The 20,348-nt window shown below is 43.0% G+C and overlaps 2 protein-coding genes across 8 annotated transcripts; both read right to left on the bottom strand.

Moving 5' to 3' along the window:
* Positions 1-283: 283 nt before the first annotated feature.
* RBM43 (RNA binding motif protein 43) lies at positions 284-5,699 on the bottom strand. 2 transcript variants are annotated; one of them, XM_075152673.1, is made up of 4 exons: positions 5,060-5,699; positions 2,729-2,927; positions 2,127-2,221; positions 284-2,045 (listed from the first exon to the last, which is right to left on the bottom strand). In XM_075152673.1, the coding sequence occupies exons 1-4, from the start codon at positions 5,060-5,062 to the stop codon at positions 1,302-1,304; spliced, it is 1,041 nt and encodes a 346-aa protein (XP_075008774.1). In that variant the 5' UTR covers positions 5,063-5,699; the 3' UTR covers positions 284-1,301. The 2 variants fall into 2 exon arrangements, with proteins under 2 accessions (XP_075008774.1, XP_075008775.1); XM_075152674.1 differs by lacking the exon at positions 5,060-5,699 and adding an exon at positions 4,565-4,944.
* A 963-nt stretch (positions 5,700-6,662) lies between these two features.
* NMI (N-myc and STAT interactor) lies at positions 6,663-18,045 on the bottom strand. 6 transcript variants are annotated; one of them, XM_075152670.1, is made up of 10 exons: positions 17,790-18,045; positions 16,606-16,656; positions 14,976-15,053; positions 14,519-14,677; positions 12,968-13,075; positions 11,175-11,337; positions 9,848-9,954; positions 9,538-9,730; positions 8,792-8,898; positions 6,663-7,839 (listed from the first exon to the last, which is right to left on the bottom strand). In XM_075152670.1, exons 2-10 carry the CDS (start codon positions 16,648-16,650, stop codon positions 7,651-7,653), a joined length of 1,149 nt encoding a protein of 382 aa, XP_075008771.1. In that variant the 5' UTR covers positions 16,651-16,656; positions 17,790-18,045; the 3' UTR covers positions 6,663-7,650. The 6 variants fall into 6 exon arrangements, with proteins under 6 accessions (XP_075008771.1, XP_075008772.1, XP_075008770.1 ...); XM_075152671.1 differs by lacking the exon at positions 17,790-18,045 and adding an exon at positions 17,430-17,670; XM_075152669.1 differs by lacking the exon at positions 17,790-18,045 and adding an exon at positions 17,292-17,532.
* Positions 18,046-20,348: the final 2,303 nt, after the last annotated feature.

The raw sequence follows: 20,348 nt of genomic DNA, 5'->3' as shown, positions 1-20,348 counted from the left end.
CGATCCCCTTGGTGAACCTCCTGGCGACAAGGGAACTTAGAAGAGATGAAGCCTTTAAATACTACTTCCCCCTGCCTTCCAACTCAGCGCAGTACTTAAGCGCATCATCTTCCCACTTTGACAGTATATTTTAATACACAGTATTGGCACAACTTTATCTTTCATTGACATAATTGCAATGGATAATGTCATGACAAGAAAATGCCTAAAGCACGTCTTAGGCTTTAGGTTTGGGCTTCCAACCGAAAGTCTGGGGGTTGGTTAAAAGAACATGGACGCGGTATTTTGTATAACTAATTTCTTTAATGGCATAAAAACTTGAAATTTTTCCTTCACGTAAGACAAAAGAGCCAGTGCTCTGTATGTTTTGATAAAGTATTCTGAACACACTGATATCACAAAACAGAAGTTATTTTCTAAATTGGTTTTATAAAAAGCCTAAATTAGGATGGGCATTTGGACCCTTGTAATGATACAGAAACGGATTTGCATAAACAGAATTTGATTCAAAAGTCTAAATGTCCCAAGATTTTCACATCAAAACTTTGATATACTTTCATGTCTAAATAACATGCTGTCAAGGGATGCTGCAGATGCTCTTACAGCTGGGAAAAAAAAAACCCAAAGATTATTGCTTCTATGAAAACAAACTTGCTTATTTTCTACTGTCAAGAACTTCCAATGCCATCTTCTAAGGTCTTTCTCAGGACGTGACAAGCCTGTAAATTTAATAAGCGTTCTGTCCCATCAAGTGTCAAAGCTCTACCTTCTTCGTGCATCTGAATGACGAGAACTTCCTTCTGCAGATAACAACAACAGAGAAAGGCCACCATTCCTGTTTTCAGCGATCATTTCCTTGCACAAAGAAACACAACTCAGCTTCAACGCAGTATTTCGTATCAGGTTGGCTCACCCAGCTTTTGTCAGTCTGACTTCTTATGCTAATGAGAACTCTTTAAAAAATCCTCTTTTCTCATCATATGCTCCCTGACAGCAAGACAGAATGAGTGTGCATGTGCCCAGAACGCAGCTAACAGAAGGAAAAAGGTAGCTGTATCTGGACAGACAAGGCCTAACTTCTTCAGTTTCTAAGAGAGAATAGAGATATAGAGATCATCTGTTTCCCGTTCCAAACTTAATTTGGTATTTGGGGGAATGGGCTTGTTCACCCTCATGTGCAGACTTCCCAGCCTGTGAGGGGGAGGCACGTGACAGCTCTGCAGTGACCCAGAGATGCACAGGTTGCACCAGTACAGTCTGTATGAGCAGCACAATGTGTAAAAAACATGAACGCTAACTTTCTACCTGGTTTGAAACAGGCTCTGAATCTTATTGCTCACCTCCTTTGTAAATTCAAAAATCTCAGAAGACTTTCCTATAACATCAATGTGAGTATCATAAGGAATGATCAAAACATAAGGGTAACGGGGTTTTAGACTTTCACACGTCCATTTATATCTCTGCTTTTCATTTCTGATGTGCTCTACAAAGTAGATCCTTTCTTTACGTAAAGTGTTGTGCAGTTCTATAGACTGATTTTCAATTTTCTCTTTGACTCTTAATACCTGTCCAGCATCAGACCTACTTCCAGCATTCTCAATATATACTGTAGTTATATCACCATCAGTGATGCCAGAAATTACAACATCATCATTTACTAGGAATATCCTGGGAAAAAAGTACTTCATGTAGTGATATGTATCTGTGTCAAGAACAACCGCTTGTTTTTCCCCATCTGCATCATAAACGAAATTACTCGTCTCCGTGCCAAGTCTGTGTTGCTGTAGCCTCCTCTTTGGTCTCTGATGGGACTTACTGTCTTCTCTTTTGTCCTTCTCTGAAAGGGATTTTGCTTTTAGTAAGAGAAAGTCTCTTAGCAATTTGATTGCTGGAAATGACCCTTGAACAGAAATATGCCCATTGGATTGCAAAGGACCAAAGCTCAAAGCTGTGCTCTTCTTTTTAAGTTCTTGTATCAGATCTTCTAAAACAAACTGATCTTTGAAAATAGACATATTGAGGACAGATGTGACAGAGCTGAAGACCTAGAATTTTGAATTAGAGAAGTTAGGTAACGGTTAACATAGCAAAGGAAGTACAACTAGATAAATTATGAACGAGCTTACGTTTTCACAGTAACGGGTTACTTTCAGCGGATAGTGTCTGGACAACCTCTTGTCTTCTAGTCGATGTTCATCCTTCTTTAGAACACGCTCTACAACTAAAGAGAAAGCCAGATTCACTTGTTGCATAGTAAGATAATGCGCCATTGCCAGTCTGATGGCGGAACACTTTACGGGTGTTTTTCTCGTGATGCTTTCCCTAACAATTTCCCATACATACATGCAGGCGATTCAATACTCTTGCCTAGTATTTTATGTATGAGTCAAAATTGCTCAGAGAGAGATAGACGCCTGTCGTCTTAGAACATTAATTGGCAGAGATTTATTCTCAAAGGCCTGACTACAAAAATCATATCTGTTATGCATGGTATAAATTTATTCCTAAAAAAACCCCATAACAAACGCTTTGCACAAAGCCTGTCCAGAGTCATGTCTTCACTGAACAGAAAATCCTAAAACGTTGACTGACTAAAAGAGAGGTGTTAGACTCCCAGTTCTATAAAACCCTAATACCAGCATACAATTTAAAATCATTTGTTTTAGGGTTAACATTCTAGGGCTAATTCTTTGGGGGACGGCTGTATTTAGTATATTAATCTAAATACCTTCTTGATCTTCAAAAGTTACATATGCAACTCCTTTTTTCATTGTTGGATACGTTACTTCTTCCACATCTCCCCCGTTATTCTTCGACATTTGGAAATGAATCATCAGTATGTCAGTCATGACATCATCATGCAGAAGGCCATCTGGAATACCAGCGATGACAACTGTCCTTGCTGATTTCGCAGCTTGTCCTGTTGCCTGCGCACAGAGACATGGCACACTGTAAACGCAAGGAGTCCCGGGGACCTCCCGTAGAGGTTACCCAGATTCACCCTGGTCGCTGAAGTGACTCCCCTTCCTTTTGCACAGACATCACGCGCTTTAGTAGCTAATTAAGACTGCTGAATCAGATTTCAGTGAATGCCCGGCACCCTTACATTACTGTGCAGTAAAAAATGGCCTGACTCTTAAGTGTAATTTACACCCTCTCGGCATCTTCTTTTCTCAATGCGGTAAAAATTAGATCTAAATTTAACAACTTCTCAAATGAAAGGTCCAGTGTCACACTGATAAGGTTGTTTGCTCTGATTCTAATATTCAAAATCTGAAGAGAATGAAAAATTTTAATTGCACGTACTGTTCCGTAAGGACTGTCTTTTCAGAGTGGAAGACTCGGACTGTCCTTACTTGTTAAATTCATGAGACCTGAGATCTAGGGTTGTGCTCTGACTCATCTCTCTCCACTTATTAAATGGATAACCTTGTTAAATTGGAAGAACATAATCCCAGTCATCTGAGACTCGCAGTGCGTAAAACAACTAACTACACACATGATTTTCATCAGAGCCAAACCTCATAATGCTGCAAACATGAGACCCATCCTAAATAGGATTTGCATCCATGTCTTGTTAAGAAAAGCGTATTTTCTTTCCATTCTTATTACACACACATAAACAGTAATATTTCACTGGGAATATCATGGCAAAATTACTGTAAACGGTGGAACACTGAGCAAACTTTCTAACAGTTCATTGACTTTTTGGAAGAAAGAAAATACTTCAGTATGGCTGCATGGCAGCGTTCATGGGAACAAACTGTCAGTAACTTCAGAGCGACTGTCCTGGAGCTCAGTCACTCCATCTAAATTCTTTAGACTTGTCTTACAAAGTTTCTTCTGGACCCGGGCTGCATAAAACATTAGGGCCAGCCAGTTACAAAGCCTGCAAAATGTGCTGCCAGGGGCGAATGCTTTATTGACGTGCGTCCAAAGCCTTGTGGACCACCACTGCAGCGTTTCTGAAGGGAGCGAGGAGACAGATTCAGTGAGACAGTGCAACCACGCAAGCTTTTAATACATGAAGACATGAGGCCTTTTTTATCACCCATCAAATTTAAAGAGCCAGGAGCTTCAATTATATTAAGCAATTATTTTGGTGGTCATGTTCATGCGAAAGCAAGTTTCTGCACTAATGAGACAACATGAAGAGAACACAGAATCATAGAATAGTTTGGATTGGAATATATTTCGATATAAACAGGGTGCTTCCAAGATTGATGGAATTTTATGCAGGATTTTCTCACACTTCACCCAGCCGACGCAGCCCGTGCGGGAGCGGGAGCACTCCGCTGCCAGACAGCATCTCGCACCTTGCCAGCTGGAGCAACGCTGATGCCTCCTATTGGGGTTAGGAAAAAAAACCCCGCACGAACGTACAGTTGGTTCGTGCTGAATCACTTCTAGGACAAGCCCGTGTTCAGCGGCCGTCCCTAGACAGACACGCGGCGGTGTCACGGGCGGGCGGACGAGGGAGAGGAGCACTGCAACGCCGGTCACTGCTGGCCGCAAACCTGCCACACGGATCGACGCTGACAAGAGATCGGATATGAAGACTTACCCTCATCGGTCCTCACTGTTACTAAAAAAACTGAAATATTGGTACCAGTGAGAGGGAAATCGGGCCCGTTGCTACCACTGACCCAGGGCCAGGACAGCAGGCCGTGGCGGGCGGTGCTGCTGCCTGAGCACCGAGTATTTCTTCAGTGCGGAAACCAAGCGAGGGACGGACGCGGTTCACCCGCGTCCTTCACGTCCGTCGCCATTACTTTTAACCCCCTGAAGCTTTTAACAAGCGGGGCAGGAGGCCGCTCTTTCCACCCCGGCTGGCAGGCCCGGGGAGCGCCGCGGTGAGCGGGCTCCGCAGGCGGGAGCGGGCCCGCGGGAAGGCCCGGGCTCTCCCCCGGCCTCAGCGCCCCCGCCCTTCCCCTCAGCTCCCGGCGGGCACCGGCCCTTCCCCTCGGAGGGACGCTGCCTCCCGCGGCCCCGGCCCCAGACGGGACGCGACGCTCCCCTCACGGCCCTGCCCCCCCGCCCGCCCGCCGCAGGCACTTGCCATGGCCGCTCCGCTGCGGTGGGGCTTCCGCCAGCCTCCGGGGGAGCGGGCGGGGGGCGGCTGCCTCCCGAGCACCGCCCGTCCCGCCGCGGGGGCACTCGGCGAGGAGCGGTCGGGCTCGGCAGGCCCCGGCCTAGGCGGTGAAACCGAAAGGGAAACGGCGGCCCTTGCGCTCCGGGAGCCCCGCGGCGGGGGGGTTCCCTCCTCCGCGCCGCCTCCCGCCGGTAGCGCCCCGCCGCCCCGCCGCGGGGAAGCTGGAGGAGAAGCAACACCCCGATTTTCACCAGAAGTGGCAGGAGCTCCCCGGTACCCCAGCGTGCCCCGGCCGGCGTGTCTGGTCTTGCTCGTCCTTACCCCACCTCCCGATGCTCCCTTAGCCTGTCCCCTCAGCGGAGGGCTGTGCAAGCCGGCTCCACACGTAGCAAGGCACAGAGGCACACAGACACGGCAACCCACGGACACGGCAACCCACGGACACGGCTGCACTGGACCTGCACAGCTACCGTGGCATCCGAACGGCCCCACGCCAGGGCCGCCTGACTGACCGGACACTGAGGTTCGGCTCGAGGTGGAAGCTCCATCTATGAAAATGTAAAGTACCTGCACGTAGTACGGGTGTAAAAAAGTCACAGCTCTTCTTCCAACTTCCAGTCAAAGATAAATTCACTCCACTAGGTAGGAAAAAAGGATACTGCCATTTATAGAAACATCGCCTAAATTCTGTATTTTCATCATTAAAACAGTTTTCCAGCCTTTATGCGGCACCACTATGGCTTTAAACAGTATAATCAATTTATCAGAGAGACAACTGAGACATTTACAAATACTGATTGTCTTAAAACGTTACTTAAAATCTTGATTTTATGTACTTAAAACCTGTAGCTTCTCACTACTACCACACACTGTGATACCTTACAAGAATTTTAAACTTTTTCCTTTAAGAATTTACTCCTCAACATTTATCAGTGAGGTATGGTTAAAATTCATGACATTTTTTACCTTCATCGGGTTTTTCCCCCCTTTTTTTTTAAGGCATCTGATCTTATCAACATTTTAAGACTGCTACATGCAAAAGTATGCAATGTCCATAAACACTCCAGCACTACTATTTTTTTTTTATTATTTCATAATTGTCAGGTAATCAATCCGTGCCTTTGCGTGCACTAAACAGTAAGAGGTGCTACAGTCACATGTATGTCGCCCAACAGTAAATTCAAAATCAGCTGTGGTGCTAGCAGCCTTTGAGTTTCTCATATTCAACTGTATCTATTGCCTATTAATAGTTTCTCTAGAATAATAATACCTGAGGTATACCTGTAGTGCTTTACTTGCACTAGTTTGGTGCATTGTCCTTTTTCTGCATACTAAGATGTCAGATACTATGAAAATAAGTTATTTGCAATGTTAGACCCATGCTACTTTGAAGTTAAGATTGTTGTTGCCAAACCGTTTCAGCCCCCAAGGGTAGCAAATAAAAAGGACAACAGCAGAAAAAGGAAAAACATTCCTCCTTGGAAAACAAATCCTCCTCTGACTTTGCCCCATTTTATTTCAACGATCTTTTAGAATGAGAACTGGAAGGATGAACTGGAAACAAAAGGGGGACTTTACACACTGAAAAATTTATTTGCTCTAAATTCTATAAGCCTTTTTCCAACTGACCCCTCCCAGAGCCAGCAGCCCGGCCAGTCACACGCAACAAAATAGATACCTCAGACACAGCGTTCACCATCAGACTGTTTCCCCAGCATTGTTACAAAGCAATCTGTTTTAGATAATGAACCATCTCAATTCTTAACTGTAATATTTTAAAGTAAGCAAAATCATGAACAAAAATGAGGAAAAATGTAATTGTAGAAACAAATGCTAAAACCAAACAATAAACCCGGCTATTAACTTATCAGAAGCTCAGCAGAATTTGCATCGGATCCTAGGAGAAGTAACAGCATTTCAACAGCTAAAAGCAGTATTACTGCTATGGCATTTCTTATAAGGTGCAATTTCTTGAGTAAATCTGTGGTGTTTTTGCAGTCTCCCTTTTTCTATTTTAATTTTATCACTAATTTGATAATGCAGATTTTATGAAATTACAGGATAACTGCTTTCAGGTATTTGAGTTAATGGTGGCACACGGCAACTTCAGCAGGACCGGAGTTCTGTCAGAGCTACCTTCTGAAGCTATGGTGCTTTGAAAAAGCAGGTCTGTGAAGACACTTTTGATTGGGATTACATACGGCTTTTGTAACCAAAATGTAAGAAGGAAGAGATTTATCCCACTTTGGAGTGTGTGACCAATATAAAATCTGCAAGATACAAAATTTGCAAATTTGCAGAAAGCAATCTTAGATTAAGTTTCAAGTGCTGGTCAAGGCTTTTTCTATGACTTCAATCAGGAACACCAAGCAGTGAGTTTTACTGAATTTCTCTGCAAAGTCTGCCCTGTTACACAAATTAGAAAGACAGGTAGTTCCTCTTTTTCAAGTATAAATTTCAGAACATTAAAGCACAATGTCTGCATAACTTCCTATGCCTCTGATGAAGCAAAAACTCAGAACTTCATGAGTTCAATCTGCAATTTCCTATATGGCATTCTAAGTATCCTCCTCAAAACAAACCCATGTTATTCCTTTTGATACATATTTGATTTTCTCTATTTCCCCACCACTATTGCTAGGCTTTTGAAAATGAATTTCAATCATGTCCTGTACACTTTCTTCATCATCTTCCGTCTCTTGAATTCCTTTCAACAGAATGGTCTTCTTAGAAATCCCACAATAGAGCTATTGAGGAAAGAAAAACAAACTTGCATTACACATCAGCTGTTGCATGTACATCTAAAGGAACTGACTGGAAATAAACATGTCCTTCGTCAGATATGGCTAGCATCTTTGATTACATTTTAAGACTTTGGACAGTGTGGTATATTTCTGTCACTGAAAACAGGAGTTCTGAACTCTATCATACACTACTGAGTTCAACAGGCAACGCACCTAGCCTCTGTAACTGGTGTGTCCTACACTCCTTAATGCACACACACTGGATTTGGGGATCTCTGATGATCTAGACAGCATGACTCCATAAAAACCCATGCCAATACATGATACACACCTGCAAAGAATGCTGTTGTATCTCATAAACGCGCACACTCTAGTCAATGCTTTAATTATAAAGGCCTGATTATATACACAATACTGACTTGATTACAATCTATTCATACAAAGTAAAAGACAATTTCAGTGAGAATACGATGAGCAAGCAGACTAGTGTTACAGGAAAAGAAGTCATTATTTGGTTCGAATGAATGAATGAAAAAAATGAATGAGCAAATGTTTCATAGAACAAGGGTCTCTGCTGAGGCTATCAACAAGGCCTCTCATTAGGGATGAATATGACAGTGCTTTGTGACTCGAAAAAACGTTGTTGTGTCCACTATTAACCTACTTCACAAACAATTTGTATCTGCCTCCTGTCTAGCACAGACATTATGGTAAGTAATGATATAATTTGATCAATGAAAGACATGCACACCCTTTTAAAACAGATTATAGCTTTCCCACTGCAAAACATAAGATTGTCAGCAGAGCAGCATATTGCAGACTCACACTTGCTATTAAGTTTCACAAAGTGCATGCAAAAGCTTCCGCAGACCTCAGAACTGAAAATTCTGCCCATATCTCATATTTCCCACATATCTGTTCTATTTAGGGGTTAGCCTGGACTAGATTCTTTTACCTGAAACTTTTCCAAGTGTACGTTGGTATGTGGGGACACAGAAAGCCTATAGCACCTTCCATTTACAAAGAAAGGATATTTAGTACATCTCACAAAGCTGTCAGCTGCTGTAACGGAGAATGAGAAGAAGAGGAGTAAGAGTATGCATTTTGTAAGCATATCAAACAACAGACTAATCTTTCTTATATGGAATTAGAAACTAATATATGATAGCACACTTGTAGATTCTTCATATGTATTTTGAAAAAAATTTATTTGGCATTTCCAAAAAAGCAAAATCATTAAATACCCACAAAAGCTTCTGAAATAAATCTAAAGCAGCTGCTCTAAATGGATGTGGCTCCACTGATCTTCATAGAATTTCATACAGTTGGGCAATCTGAATGCCTGTCTAACTTCATTGTCATGAAACAAGAGCTAAAATCAAACACATTTTCCTAATTTTCTTTTTGCAATATAAATGCCTAGCAATGCAAAGAAAAAATAGGCTTTTGACAAAGAAAGAAATAAAGCTCACAAACTGCGTACCAGGTCACGTTTGATCAAATAGGAGTATGATGAAATACTGCTTTATTTACAGATGTGTGGGTGAACCCACATCTTTTCCTGACCTACTTAACTCTCCGTGGGAAGAACTTTCTACATTCAGTGGTTAAGTTAACACAGAATGTAATATGGAATGGAACGTAACGCAGAATGGACAATATGGCCTGTACATCTAGCTAACAAAATATTACATACTGTACCTCCAGGTCTGAGGAACGTAATAACAGCTTTTCTAGACTGCTTGTCATAGTTCACACTTTCTACTTCTCCTCCTCCTCCCTGTTCAGATTTGTAGAAATTCAGCTCCAATTTGTCTCTCATCCAGTCTTCAGGAATGCATAGCTCAGGTACTTCTGAAACGTTGATCTTCTTTCCAGAAATGGTGACATGGAGCTAAAAAAATAATTTTTTTGGTGCACTTTGTGACTGAAAACACCAAAAAAACTGAACCTAGAACTTTTTAAGTACTGCAAGTTCGTATCTTTATAGTTTCATATTTCAGTTGATTACCTCAAATTTGATTCCCATTTCAAGTGTAAAAGGCTTCACTCTCACATCTGCTATTTTGTTGTCCAGGTTCACAGTATGCTTACCCATTTTTATCAGTCTCTGGGCAACTAAGGAAAATCACAAGTTTTCAGATATGAAAAGCCTTGTTTAATCATTATAAAACCAGAACTATTCCCCAGTCTCTTAAGCAAAAGTCTCCTTTTGCATCAATAAAGCAGAAATAAGTAACAGTTATGCAAACAGATGCTACTATCCATGTCTTCAGGGATATCTATTTCCATAAAATCTCACTGGTTATAGGCAACAGGTAAAATATTATACTACCTTTAGAATAGTATAGAATAGTAGAATTCTTATGCTGTCAAAAGATGCTCTCACTGTATCAAGTATTAATACTAGACTTTTCATATTTAATTTAAAATATCCTTGGATGAAAACCACATCACTACCAGGTGCAGAGAATGTTAGCAATGTTAGACTCTAGCTGAAAGAGATGACTCGGACACTAGCTTTGTATCCGCAACATACTTGCGTAACCGCGTTACCCACCAAGCAGGCCCAGCCAGACTGCCTGCAGGCTCCTTGCAGGCAGGCACCAGGCTGTCCAAACAGCAAGCATCTCCGTGGGAAGCAGGCAAGTTACAGACTGCACCATCCCTCTGTCGTCTTGGATCTACCCATCATCTGATGTAGAATCATAGAACCATTAAGGTTGGAAAAGACCTCTAAGATCATGGAGTCCAACCGTCAACCCAACACCCCCATGCCCACTAAACCATGTCCCTAAGCGCCTCATCTGCACGTCTTTTAAATACCTCCAGGGATGGGGACTCCACCACTTCCCTGGGCAGCCTGTTCCAAGGCCTGACCACTCTTTCAGGAAAGAAATTTCTCCTGATATCCAATCTAAACCTCCCTTGGCGCAACTTGAGGCCATTTCCTCTCATCCTATGTGTACCCTTAACCAACATAACTGCTGTCAGAATAAGGTACTGCCCAGAGTAAAGAAAGTAATCAAATTCTGCTGTCAAAACGTTTTGAATCATTCTTGACAATACTCTGTGAGGTAGAAACATATTCCCAATTTCAAACACCAAGTATTGTTTGTATTAGCTGAGAGCAGAAATCTGGTAATCCCACAAAAACATGCAGAGTGCCTGCAAGAATTTTTTTCTTCTGATTGGTATCATAATAGCGAAAGGTTCTCTGTGTATCCTTCCTTTAGCTGTTGTTGATCTTTTTTTCCAAAAGCTTTATGTAAATCTTTTCCCTTTGGCAATGAAATACATCAGAGACATTAATTTTATACTTAAAATATCCATCATACCTTCTTCATCTTCAAAAGTAAGCAGTGCATGGTTTTGATTCAGTCTGAATGGGATTTTTGTAGTTACACCAAAAACACAGTGAGTATTCGCATCTGGATAATCATCCTTCATGTCTTCCATGTGAGTGAACTTCATTTTCATTTCTGCTACCTTTTTTTTAATCTAATATTTTAGAATCAAGATAGGAAAAAAAAATCATTTCTGTAATTTATTGTGGAACAGAAAAATGAATGGTAGTCTTTCCTTGATGTGCTACATATATTTTGGTTTTTTAAAGTTTAAGGGTCAAGCAGATTGAAGTCATGGCTGGTAAAACAGGTATAACTCTTCTAACTAAACTGACTAGTTGTGCTTGCCTATTCCTGGGATTTTTGTCAATGAGATGGTTTTTTTTTTCCCTTTGATTAACTTTGAACTTAAACTTGACCTTACATAGTAAAAATTCAATTGAAGTCCACAGGGATTTCCACCTGCAGAAGTAGAATACTTCCGGTATCTAAAATTTGCAAAATGCAAGTATCAGAATCACTTGTGTTGCCATTTATTTTTGCCTAATGGCATCACTGCTTTACAGCAATGGGAAGTCTGCTAATAAACAGCTTTGTATGTTGCCAACTTAGTAAAATAGGTAAGAATATTCAAATATGTCATAACTAGGATTAAAACTGTTCATGAAAATGTTGGTCAGGAAAGGCTGCTTTGATAGACTTGATGGAGTTCCAGGTAACTTTTTTTTCCCCTTTACGTAACTATTTCAAAATAAAACCCTATGTAGAAGAAAAATACTTTGTGTCAAGATAAAATAACCAGAGTAATTAAACCATTCCTGCCACCTATCTTCAAAACTAGCATCTTATCTACGAGCCTGCTTTCTTTCCATTCCCTCTGCTGCCAATGGAAAGAGAGACACTCTTCCTAACGATAATTCAGACATTGGGTGTAAGCCCCTGTTTACACTGAATCTCCTTCTAGAAGAGCGTTGCCCTGTCCAGTGGCTGCATAGGAAATTTAGGAGGCTGGACGTAACTGTTATCTCCTAAACTTAGAAACGTAGTTTAGAAAGCTAAAGCTAATATTGTAATATTGTTAACATTAAACAAGGTAACACTTGGACAGAGTTTCAATCTCTGTATAAACAAAAAATGATCACAGTTTTCATTTTACTGTAAATTCCCCAAAATATTTGGGTTTGTTTCAATTCGGAATGAAAATAGGTTTTTAAAAGCTGAAATTTCCACAAGAGAAGTTCCAATTTCTAAACATCTCAGAATCTGCAGCAGTTTCACCAAAATATGCTTTGGATCCTGAGTTTAATTCTATTTAGTATCACTAATATTTATCTGGCTGCAAATTGAGTTATATCTGATTTGGAGTAACATGAGAGAGACTATAATCAAGTCAAGCTCAATACAGGCTAAAATAAATGCTACATTTGTCATATAATGGACTTATTCCCTTCCATCCTCTTGCCCAAGAAATATAAAATGACTGTACGTGAAAATTACTAATGCTATGTGTATTTTTTATTCCAGTGTCTTCCATTTAATAATTTTCTGCTTGTCTTCATTCCTCTCATGTTTTCAGTATCTCACATACTTGTATTGGTTTCCATATCCTTAGCCTGCTTCACATTTTCTTGCCAGGTAAAATAAGAAAATAAAACTTCAAGCTACATTTTATATTGAAATCAGTAGAGGTTCAAATGCTGAACAACTGGCCCCAATGGTCTAGAATTGACAAAATAAAAATGTGTCCTTCTGAAAGACAAATTGCAAAATATTTGAAACTTTACCTGACCATCCCGCAAAAGCACTGAACTACATTCTGCAAGGTCTTCTTGGAGCTTTTCAATCTCTCTCTTCAGCTCAGCGTTTTCTTGGTTTAGTACATAGAGCTGTCTCTACAGCCCAAAGAGTATTAAATGCAAAGTTAAACACACAGAAGACAAAAATATATTTCAGCAAAACCTGTAGACATTAGGAACTGTTTCAACTTTTAATTATTCTACATGACAGCCATGCACAATACATTTTTGCATAGCTTTAACTATCTGTAAGGTAAATTCACTCAGCAAGGAGCAGTTTCAGTCAAAGTAAATTACAGTAAGAGGGTTTTTGAAATGAGGCATTAGTGTTTCCAAGCACATACAGTGTACCATAAATTGCACAGCGCTTTCCATAGTTATGTCAGTTCCTTATACATGCAAGGTCAGAGCCTATTTTTTGTACCACGTGTGATCCTAGGAACTGTTATTCCCTTTTCTGAAAAGTTTACCAGGTGAGGATAGTTTCTGACACACTCCTACTCTTCCCTCTTTATACTTCTTCAACAAGGAAGAGGGAACACCTCTTCCACCTCCTATCTGCTACATACTTCCTTCACACCAATGAATCCTAAACAGGCATAAAGCCCATGTAACCAAATCCAGTATTTCCTGGACAGGGAACACAACGGAATGAGAAGGAAACACAGCAGATGTAGTCAGCTCCAGCCATACACAATTAGAAGATGGCTCCTTTAAAGTCATTAACCACTTGAGACATTTAGACCAGTTCCCATCAGCTGAAGATACTGTAAAATAAAAGCCAGATGATGATAATGACCCCTTCTGGCTATAAAATCCAAACATTTATGATTGGAGAACCAAAAGCAACTTTCAGAAAATCTCACGCCAACCTGAATGTACTTCACCTATTAATTGTATTTTAATAGCTTGTAATATTGAAGCCATAATTTCTCATCAGTGATTTACAGGCCAAACAAAATCTGATTGAAACCACCCCCTTGACAGCCTATGGAAACTTCTCATACTACTGTACCGGTGACTGCACGTGGCACACTGAGGTAATGAACCAATTAGTTCTAGAAAGAAGACCCCTCTTCAACCAGGTTCTGGCTCTTGCCCAGGTCATTGTCACTTAAGAAATGCTAATCCCTTGGGTGCAGTAACATCTTGTAAGACGGGCTGGGAGTTGGCAAAGCAGTGGAATCAACCCATTCAATTTTATCTGCACAAAAATTCCCATTTTATCACACAAAACTGAAACTCCTCTGTTAGTGGTGAACCTTGGAAGAGGAAGACTGGTTTTGTCAGTCTTCATCTTCTATACAAAATAGGTCTCAGTTTTGCCTTTGCTCTTTCAACATTACCATAAGACTTATTGTATTGCACTGGTTCTTAACCTGCCACTGAAAAACTATGTGTAGAACATTCTAGTCACACAGTCTGCAAACCGGTAAAACTGTTTAAACTGAAAAGGAAATACTACTCTTATTTTCTCTAATCAACACCTCCTTCACAACTCCCCAAATACTAACAGCTATGAGTAAGCCTTCTCCATACCTCATGGGTGTCCCTAGACATAATCATGTCTTTATGCTGTTTCTCTTGCAAGTCCGTTAGCTTTGCCAGCTCCTTCTCTGCTGTAACACGCTCTTCATCAGCACTTAATTTACAGTGAAGAAGGTCAGCTTTTGCTTTTTTAGCTTTTTCAACTCTTTCCTGGATAGTGAAAAGAAAAAGATTTTTCAATTTTTTTTCTTCCATGGGAACAAACAAAACCTTAAGTAAGCCCTTTATATTTGTTTATTTTTAACACTTTGCATAAATATTTCTCTTAGACTTACAAGCTTAGTTACCACTGAGATCAACACCAGCATGTACTGCTGAAGAACAGAGAACAACTTAGACAAATGTTATAATTGGGGGAGAGTTGATTTGGTTTTAGAAGGATGGACTAAAGGTCTTCCAAGTATCTTTCAGTTAATTTCCACGATTCTATGTGCTTTATAGAACTTGCCTCCCATTTCTTCAGTTCTTCTTTAAGTCTTTCCATCTCATCTTTTGATGTGCCAAAAGGATCAGGGGTTGTCACACTCTGGAGAGAAAAGAAGAGGCACACACAGGTTATCCCTTCCATTCGGCAATAACTGAGACACACCAAACAATTCAAATGAGTCTTCAAAATAAAAAAAAAGAAAACCCTCACCCTCTGCAGTTGGATGAAGCATTTTGCCATGGTAGTTTTCAATGTATGTCCATTAATGAAGGTCCAATGTATTTTGCCTGTGTGCCCATTTGCTGTTTTTCTCCAATTATGCAGGCAAGATATGTGGTGAATCAAACATTTTGAGAGACCGATTGTATTTCATAATTAAATCTTCCTAGAGTCTGCATGCCAGAGGATAGCATATACCACATAATTTTTAAAAAATGCATTCAGACACTCAGGCCAAATCATTGAACTATTTTAATGGCTGGACAGAACAAAAATCTAAGAAAATGGATCCTGGTCAGTTATCATTATTTGCTAACTATCCAACTGAAAATATTCACAGGCTAATATTTTGATAAATAATAAAAGCAAGTTGTCTCTATGTGCTTCCACGGGGAACTAAGCCCCTCAATCCCACAAATGTTTATCTGTATGCTTTCTCAGCAGTTCCTATAAGAGAATGTATAAAGAATATACAGGCCTAATGAGAAAAAAAATTCAAAATGGGATGCTTCCAAGCTCAGGGATATTGGACAATAAAAGGTAACATCAAGCAGGAAGAAGGTGATAAAAGAAGTTTTTCTGAATTTAAGTACTTCAGGGCAGAAGTTCACAAGTACGGGAAAACTACAACTGGAAAAATCCCAAGAAGAGAGAAAATCTCTGTTCTGTTTTGTTTCTATGGCTGCAATATTCTGCAGAAAAGAAAAAAAAAATCCAAAGAGACCTGCTGAAACAATCCCTCCCTTTTACTTAAGATTACATAAAGCTTGAATGTCAACCATGAAATTTAGGCATGGAAAAGGTCTAAATTAGATAATCTTGTCAATTCTCTTGGTAATGCTGGGTATTTCCTAAAAACAGTAAAATATAAAATATTTTTTTCCACTACTTTGTCCAGTTTCAAATGTCTGTTAAGCAACAGGGAAATCCCCAACTGCATATAACTTAAAACGGGAAAAAAATTCCTTCACTCAAGGGATTGAGTGCAGGAAAGCAGAAGGATGCACGTGCCACAGCTGGACGCTGATAAGAAAGAATGCCTGGTTTTTACTGAAAAATGGTCTAAGACAACAGTTTTCAACCTGAAAGAAAGAAAAAAAAAACCCAAGGAAAACACAAGAAATCCCAGGGAAAGTCCCATCCAAACTAACTGCCGCACTGCAAGAACTGAATCAAGGGAGGCACCAGGAAAAAGGAAATTCCCCTAAGAAACTTTCACAGAGACAGATGAGCACGTGAGGTAGGACAGGAAAATTCTAACAGAATCTGTAATGCAGACAACTTGGAATGGGACTCTCCCTATGGAACCAGGAGGTGGGAATGAGGAATGTCCATGATAAGCACTGTCCTAGCAGTCCAAGCACAAACCTTCATTCAGAGATATTATTGTTAAATACAGATTTTTCCAGGTAGCACATCGGCAAATACTTACAAAACCATTCTCTTTTAAAGATAGTGGGGGACTTGTTAAATCCATTGAAACCTGAGGGAAGAGGAAAAAAAATTACAACATTGTGTGTATTATGTTTTCTTTGCAGCAGAATAGAATACCAGAATGGAATACCAGAAGCTGTGTTGGGCTAAAAGAATTTTTAAATGTAAATGTTGTATCTTTTTATAAGCAAAAGTGATATATATTGGATATCTGAAGCCTCCTTCCTTATTAAGTATAAAAGCCAGAGACGTACGTGAAGAATTCTACATTGCACAACTTCCATTTTTCAGTCCTGCAACTTATGTACTTACCTTTACGTTACTTTTGTACCGTTACACACATGCTTAACATCCTGTATGCTCTGTGCTTAAGAGATATAACCCTTAAACCTGCTTAACACAAATGAAAACACTTCCTTTACACAGCAGATAACGTAAAATGTGGAATCTGTTGCCACAACATTTAGTGGAGGCAGATAAAAAGGAATTTAGACAAGTTCATGGGCCACTGATCCACAAACAGATGCTAAAGCGTGCAGGTTCCCAAGCAAAACTAGCCTGCGGATGCCGGGGCAGTGCCACGGGCTTCGCACCACAGGTTAGACACTCGCTAAGCAGTGTTGTCTAACAACTGCTAAGACCCGGGTAGGCGGCAGCATTTCTGGGCATTTCTGACGCTCTCACCTGGAAATTGTGGGTTTCGTTTTTTACCCAGCACCACCGAACCGGCTGCATTCAACAAGGAGGCTTGAAATTGAGGCTGCCTTTGGTTAACGATCCAAGGGTTTGCGTTAAGCAACCAAAATGTACTGACTTACGTACCGATTCCTGACTCAGGAAAGTGAAAGTAGCGTCACTGAAAAACAACTTCACTTGGCTTCTCCAGAGCACAGCCCAGCCGGCAGCCAAGAGGCCCACCTCGTTTGCGCCGCCATGCTTTCCCGTGTGGCCCGGGGGACGAAAACACGGCTCACGGCCCCGCTCGAGGCTCCGGCAGCCCAGCCGCCCGCGCCACCCCCTCGCCTCCCCGGGTGAGGCCAGGCAGCGCGTCCCCGTCACCCCCTCCTGTGCGGAGAGGCCGCTCCCACCCCGGGGGTGCGGGGAAGGCCGCACCAGCCCGAGGCTCGCTGCCCCGCGAGAGAGAGACACCGGGGCGGGCACGCCGGGGCTCACACAACTTACAGCCGGAAAAAGCTCCCGAGCGCAGGCGTTTCTGCGGTCGCAGCCGCGGGTCCCTGCGGAGGCAGCCGCACGGCCACAGGTCCTGCGCAGCGCCGCTACCCGCGGCTCGCAGCCGGACTCCCCGCAACTCCTCCGGTCCCCGCCGCGACCGGGGCCGCCCGCTTTCGCTTTCGCTTTCCCGCTGGCGGAGGAGGGGCTGGCGGGCCTCCCCCCCCCCCGTCCCTGTCACACCTACGGGGGGGTGGCGGGGTGCCCGGCCCCGGGTCCCCGCCGCTCCTCTTCCTCGAAATGACGTGGAGGAAGGTGGCGCCGTCCTCCGCCGCCTCCTCAGCGGAGGGCAGCGCGGCCGGACCTCTCTGCGGAGGCCAAGCGGCCTCCCGCCCTCCCCTCACCCCCGGAGGGACAGGGTTGCGCGTCCCGCCACCCCTCAGCTAACGGGGCCTCGGCTGTGGAGCCCTGAGGCATCCCTGGTAAATAATCCGCGTCCTACAGAAAACGGGAAAATCCCAGAAAAGGTGGGGAGCGGGTGGGCTGGGAAAGGCCGCTCGTCGCTGCGGCTTCGGGGAGGGCACGAAGGCTTCAAGTCAGCCATCGCCTCCCTTCCGTTTCACCTCTCTTTTTCACCCATCTCTCAACTTGGCTGGAAGCATCTGGTTTGGCTTCTGGATTTTTCTGTGAAGTAAAGTGACTAAGACTTGGTGCCCTCAAGCTAATTCTGGTGAATTTATTTATTTGTTTGTTTGTTGGAAACCACATTTTCTGGGATTATGTGTTTGTATTACAAGGAATAGGTTTTCTTTGCCGGGCTGTGGCAAAAGGCATAAAACATTCAGTGACAGAAACACCCTTTGCTGATGGAGATGCCGCATTCAAAAAAATAATTTCTGGAAAAACTCTGGAAAACCAAGCAGCAGGCAGTGGCCACACAGCCCTTTCCCTGGGATGGCAGCAGCCCACCATCTCAGAGGGAGCCCGCCATCTCGGAGGGAGCCCGCCATCTCAGAGGGAACCCACCATCTCAGAGGGCGCCCACCATCTCAGAGGGAACCCACCATCTCGGAGGGAGCCTGCCATCTCAGAGGGAGCCCGCCATCTCGGAGGGAGCCCGCCATCTCGGAGGGAGCCCACCACCTCGGAGGGAACCCGCCATCTCGGAGGGAGCCTGCCATCTCAGAGGGCGCCCACCATCTCAGAGGGAGCCCGCCATCTCGGAGGGAGCCCACCATCTCGGAGGGAACCCGCCATCTCGGAGGGAGCCTGCCATCTCAGAGGGAGCCCGCCATCTCAGAGGGAGCCTGCCATCTCGGAGGGAGCCCGCCATCTCAGAGGGAGCCCGCCATCTCGGAGGGAGCCCACCATCTCAGAGGGAACCCCCCATCTCGGAGGGAGCCCGCCATCTCAGAGGGAGCCCACCATCTCAGAGGGAACCCGCCATCTCGGAGGGAGCCTGCCATCTCAGAGGGAGCCTGCCATCTCAGAGGGAGCCCGCCATCTCGGAGGGAGCCCGCCATCTCAGAGGGAGCCTGCCATCTCGGAGGGAGCCCACCATTTTGGGTTGGGGGGATGAGGGGGCCCCTGGGGCAAGGGGTGGCAGCCATCTCTCATCAAGCAGGTGGCTTCATCCTCTTTCCAAGAAGCTCATGGTGGATTTATAAACCCTTCAGTATATGGATTCATAAAAATGATCCATGGCAGACGTACCTAGAATGGGGCAACAAAGTCATTGATGGGCAGTCTATAGGCAATGCCAACTTCATTCTGCAGTAAGTGTTTAAGGGGTCTGAGTTTTTTTCAAGCCCTTTGGCTGGCCATAGTGTGTGCTTGGTGAGTTGGATTGGAGCACCAATCTGACAACTACCTCCTATCCTCCCCTCACAAAAAAGCCCCATCTTTGGCCAGATCAGTTCCCAGATCTGTGACCACAACTGCTACTGCCAGCACAGGGAAAGAAGGGGAGGAAAGCTTCATTAGGCATGTAAGTCAGCTTAGAGAAGTCATGAAATGTGGACTGGTGTGAGGTGACTTATGGTTGCAAACATCTGCTGTGTTAGCACATGTTTTCTAAAGAGATTTCAGGGAAGAGCTTCTTCAGGGAAAGAAAAGCTTAGATTTCCGTGATGATCAGTTTGAGGAAGAGAAAGCACTGGCTCCTCCTTGAAAAGGAGGGTAAAAGGCTTTGGTTACTGAATGATCCTTCTTCATGTAGGTACCTAAAGGAAAAAGTCTCTTATAGATTCTGAGAGCTGGTATGACTCACTTTGTCATGCAGATTATGTTTTTAGGACAGACTGGACTTTTCGTGGTGGGAGCTGTCAGGTGGCAGGTAGAAAAGTGTGTGTGCTTAAGCATGGGTGGGTGAAAGAAAAGTACCACAGACATCTTTCACTAATAGCTCTTGGATTCAGAAGCAGACAATGCATCCAAGATTGTAGCCAAGCAGTCGGACACAGCTGATTGAATTCAAGACTTACTATCTATTTAGATACTCATCATAGATGCATTGCAGTCTTGAACGAAATTTGGGCAATATCTATGTCCTAGGCCAAGAAAAAAAGAAAG

Source organism: Calonectris borealis, chromosome 6, assembly GCF_964195595.1.
Source record: "Calonectris borealis chromosome 6, bCalBor7.hap1.2, whole genome shotgun sequence".
Classification (NCBI taxonomy): Eukaryota; Metazoa; Chordata; class Aves; order Procellariiformes; family Procellariidae; genus Calonectris; species Calonectris borealis.
Note: the sequence above shows the minus strand (reverse complement) of the source record. Positions and strands in the feature narration are given on the sequence as shown.

Excerpts from the sequence above, each read along its gene's own strand:
- RBM43 (XM_075152674.1), bottom strand. Across the intron at positions 2,222-2,728 it reads AACTTTTGAAGATCAAGAAG|TTGTAGAGCGTGTTCTAAAG; the intron begins GTATTTAGATTA and ends CTTTCTCTTTAG. Across the intron at positions 2,046-2,126 it reads TAACCCGTTACTGTGAAAAC|GTCTTCAGCTCTGTCACATC; the intron begins GTAAGCTCGTTC and ends TCAAAATTCTAG.
- NMI (XM_075152666.1), bottom strand. Across the intron at positions 14,678-14,975 it reads AAGAACTGAAGAAATGGGAG|GAAAGAGTTGAAAAAGCTAA; the intron begins GCAAGTTCTATA and ends TTCACTATCCAG. Across the intron at positions 13,076-14,518 it reads TGTCTAGGGACACCCATGAG|AGACAGCTCTATGTACTAAA; the intron begins GTATGGAGAAGG and ends TTTGGGCTGTAG.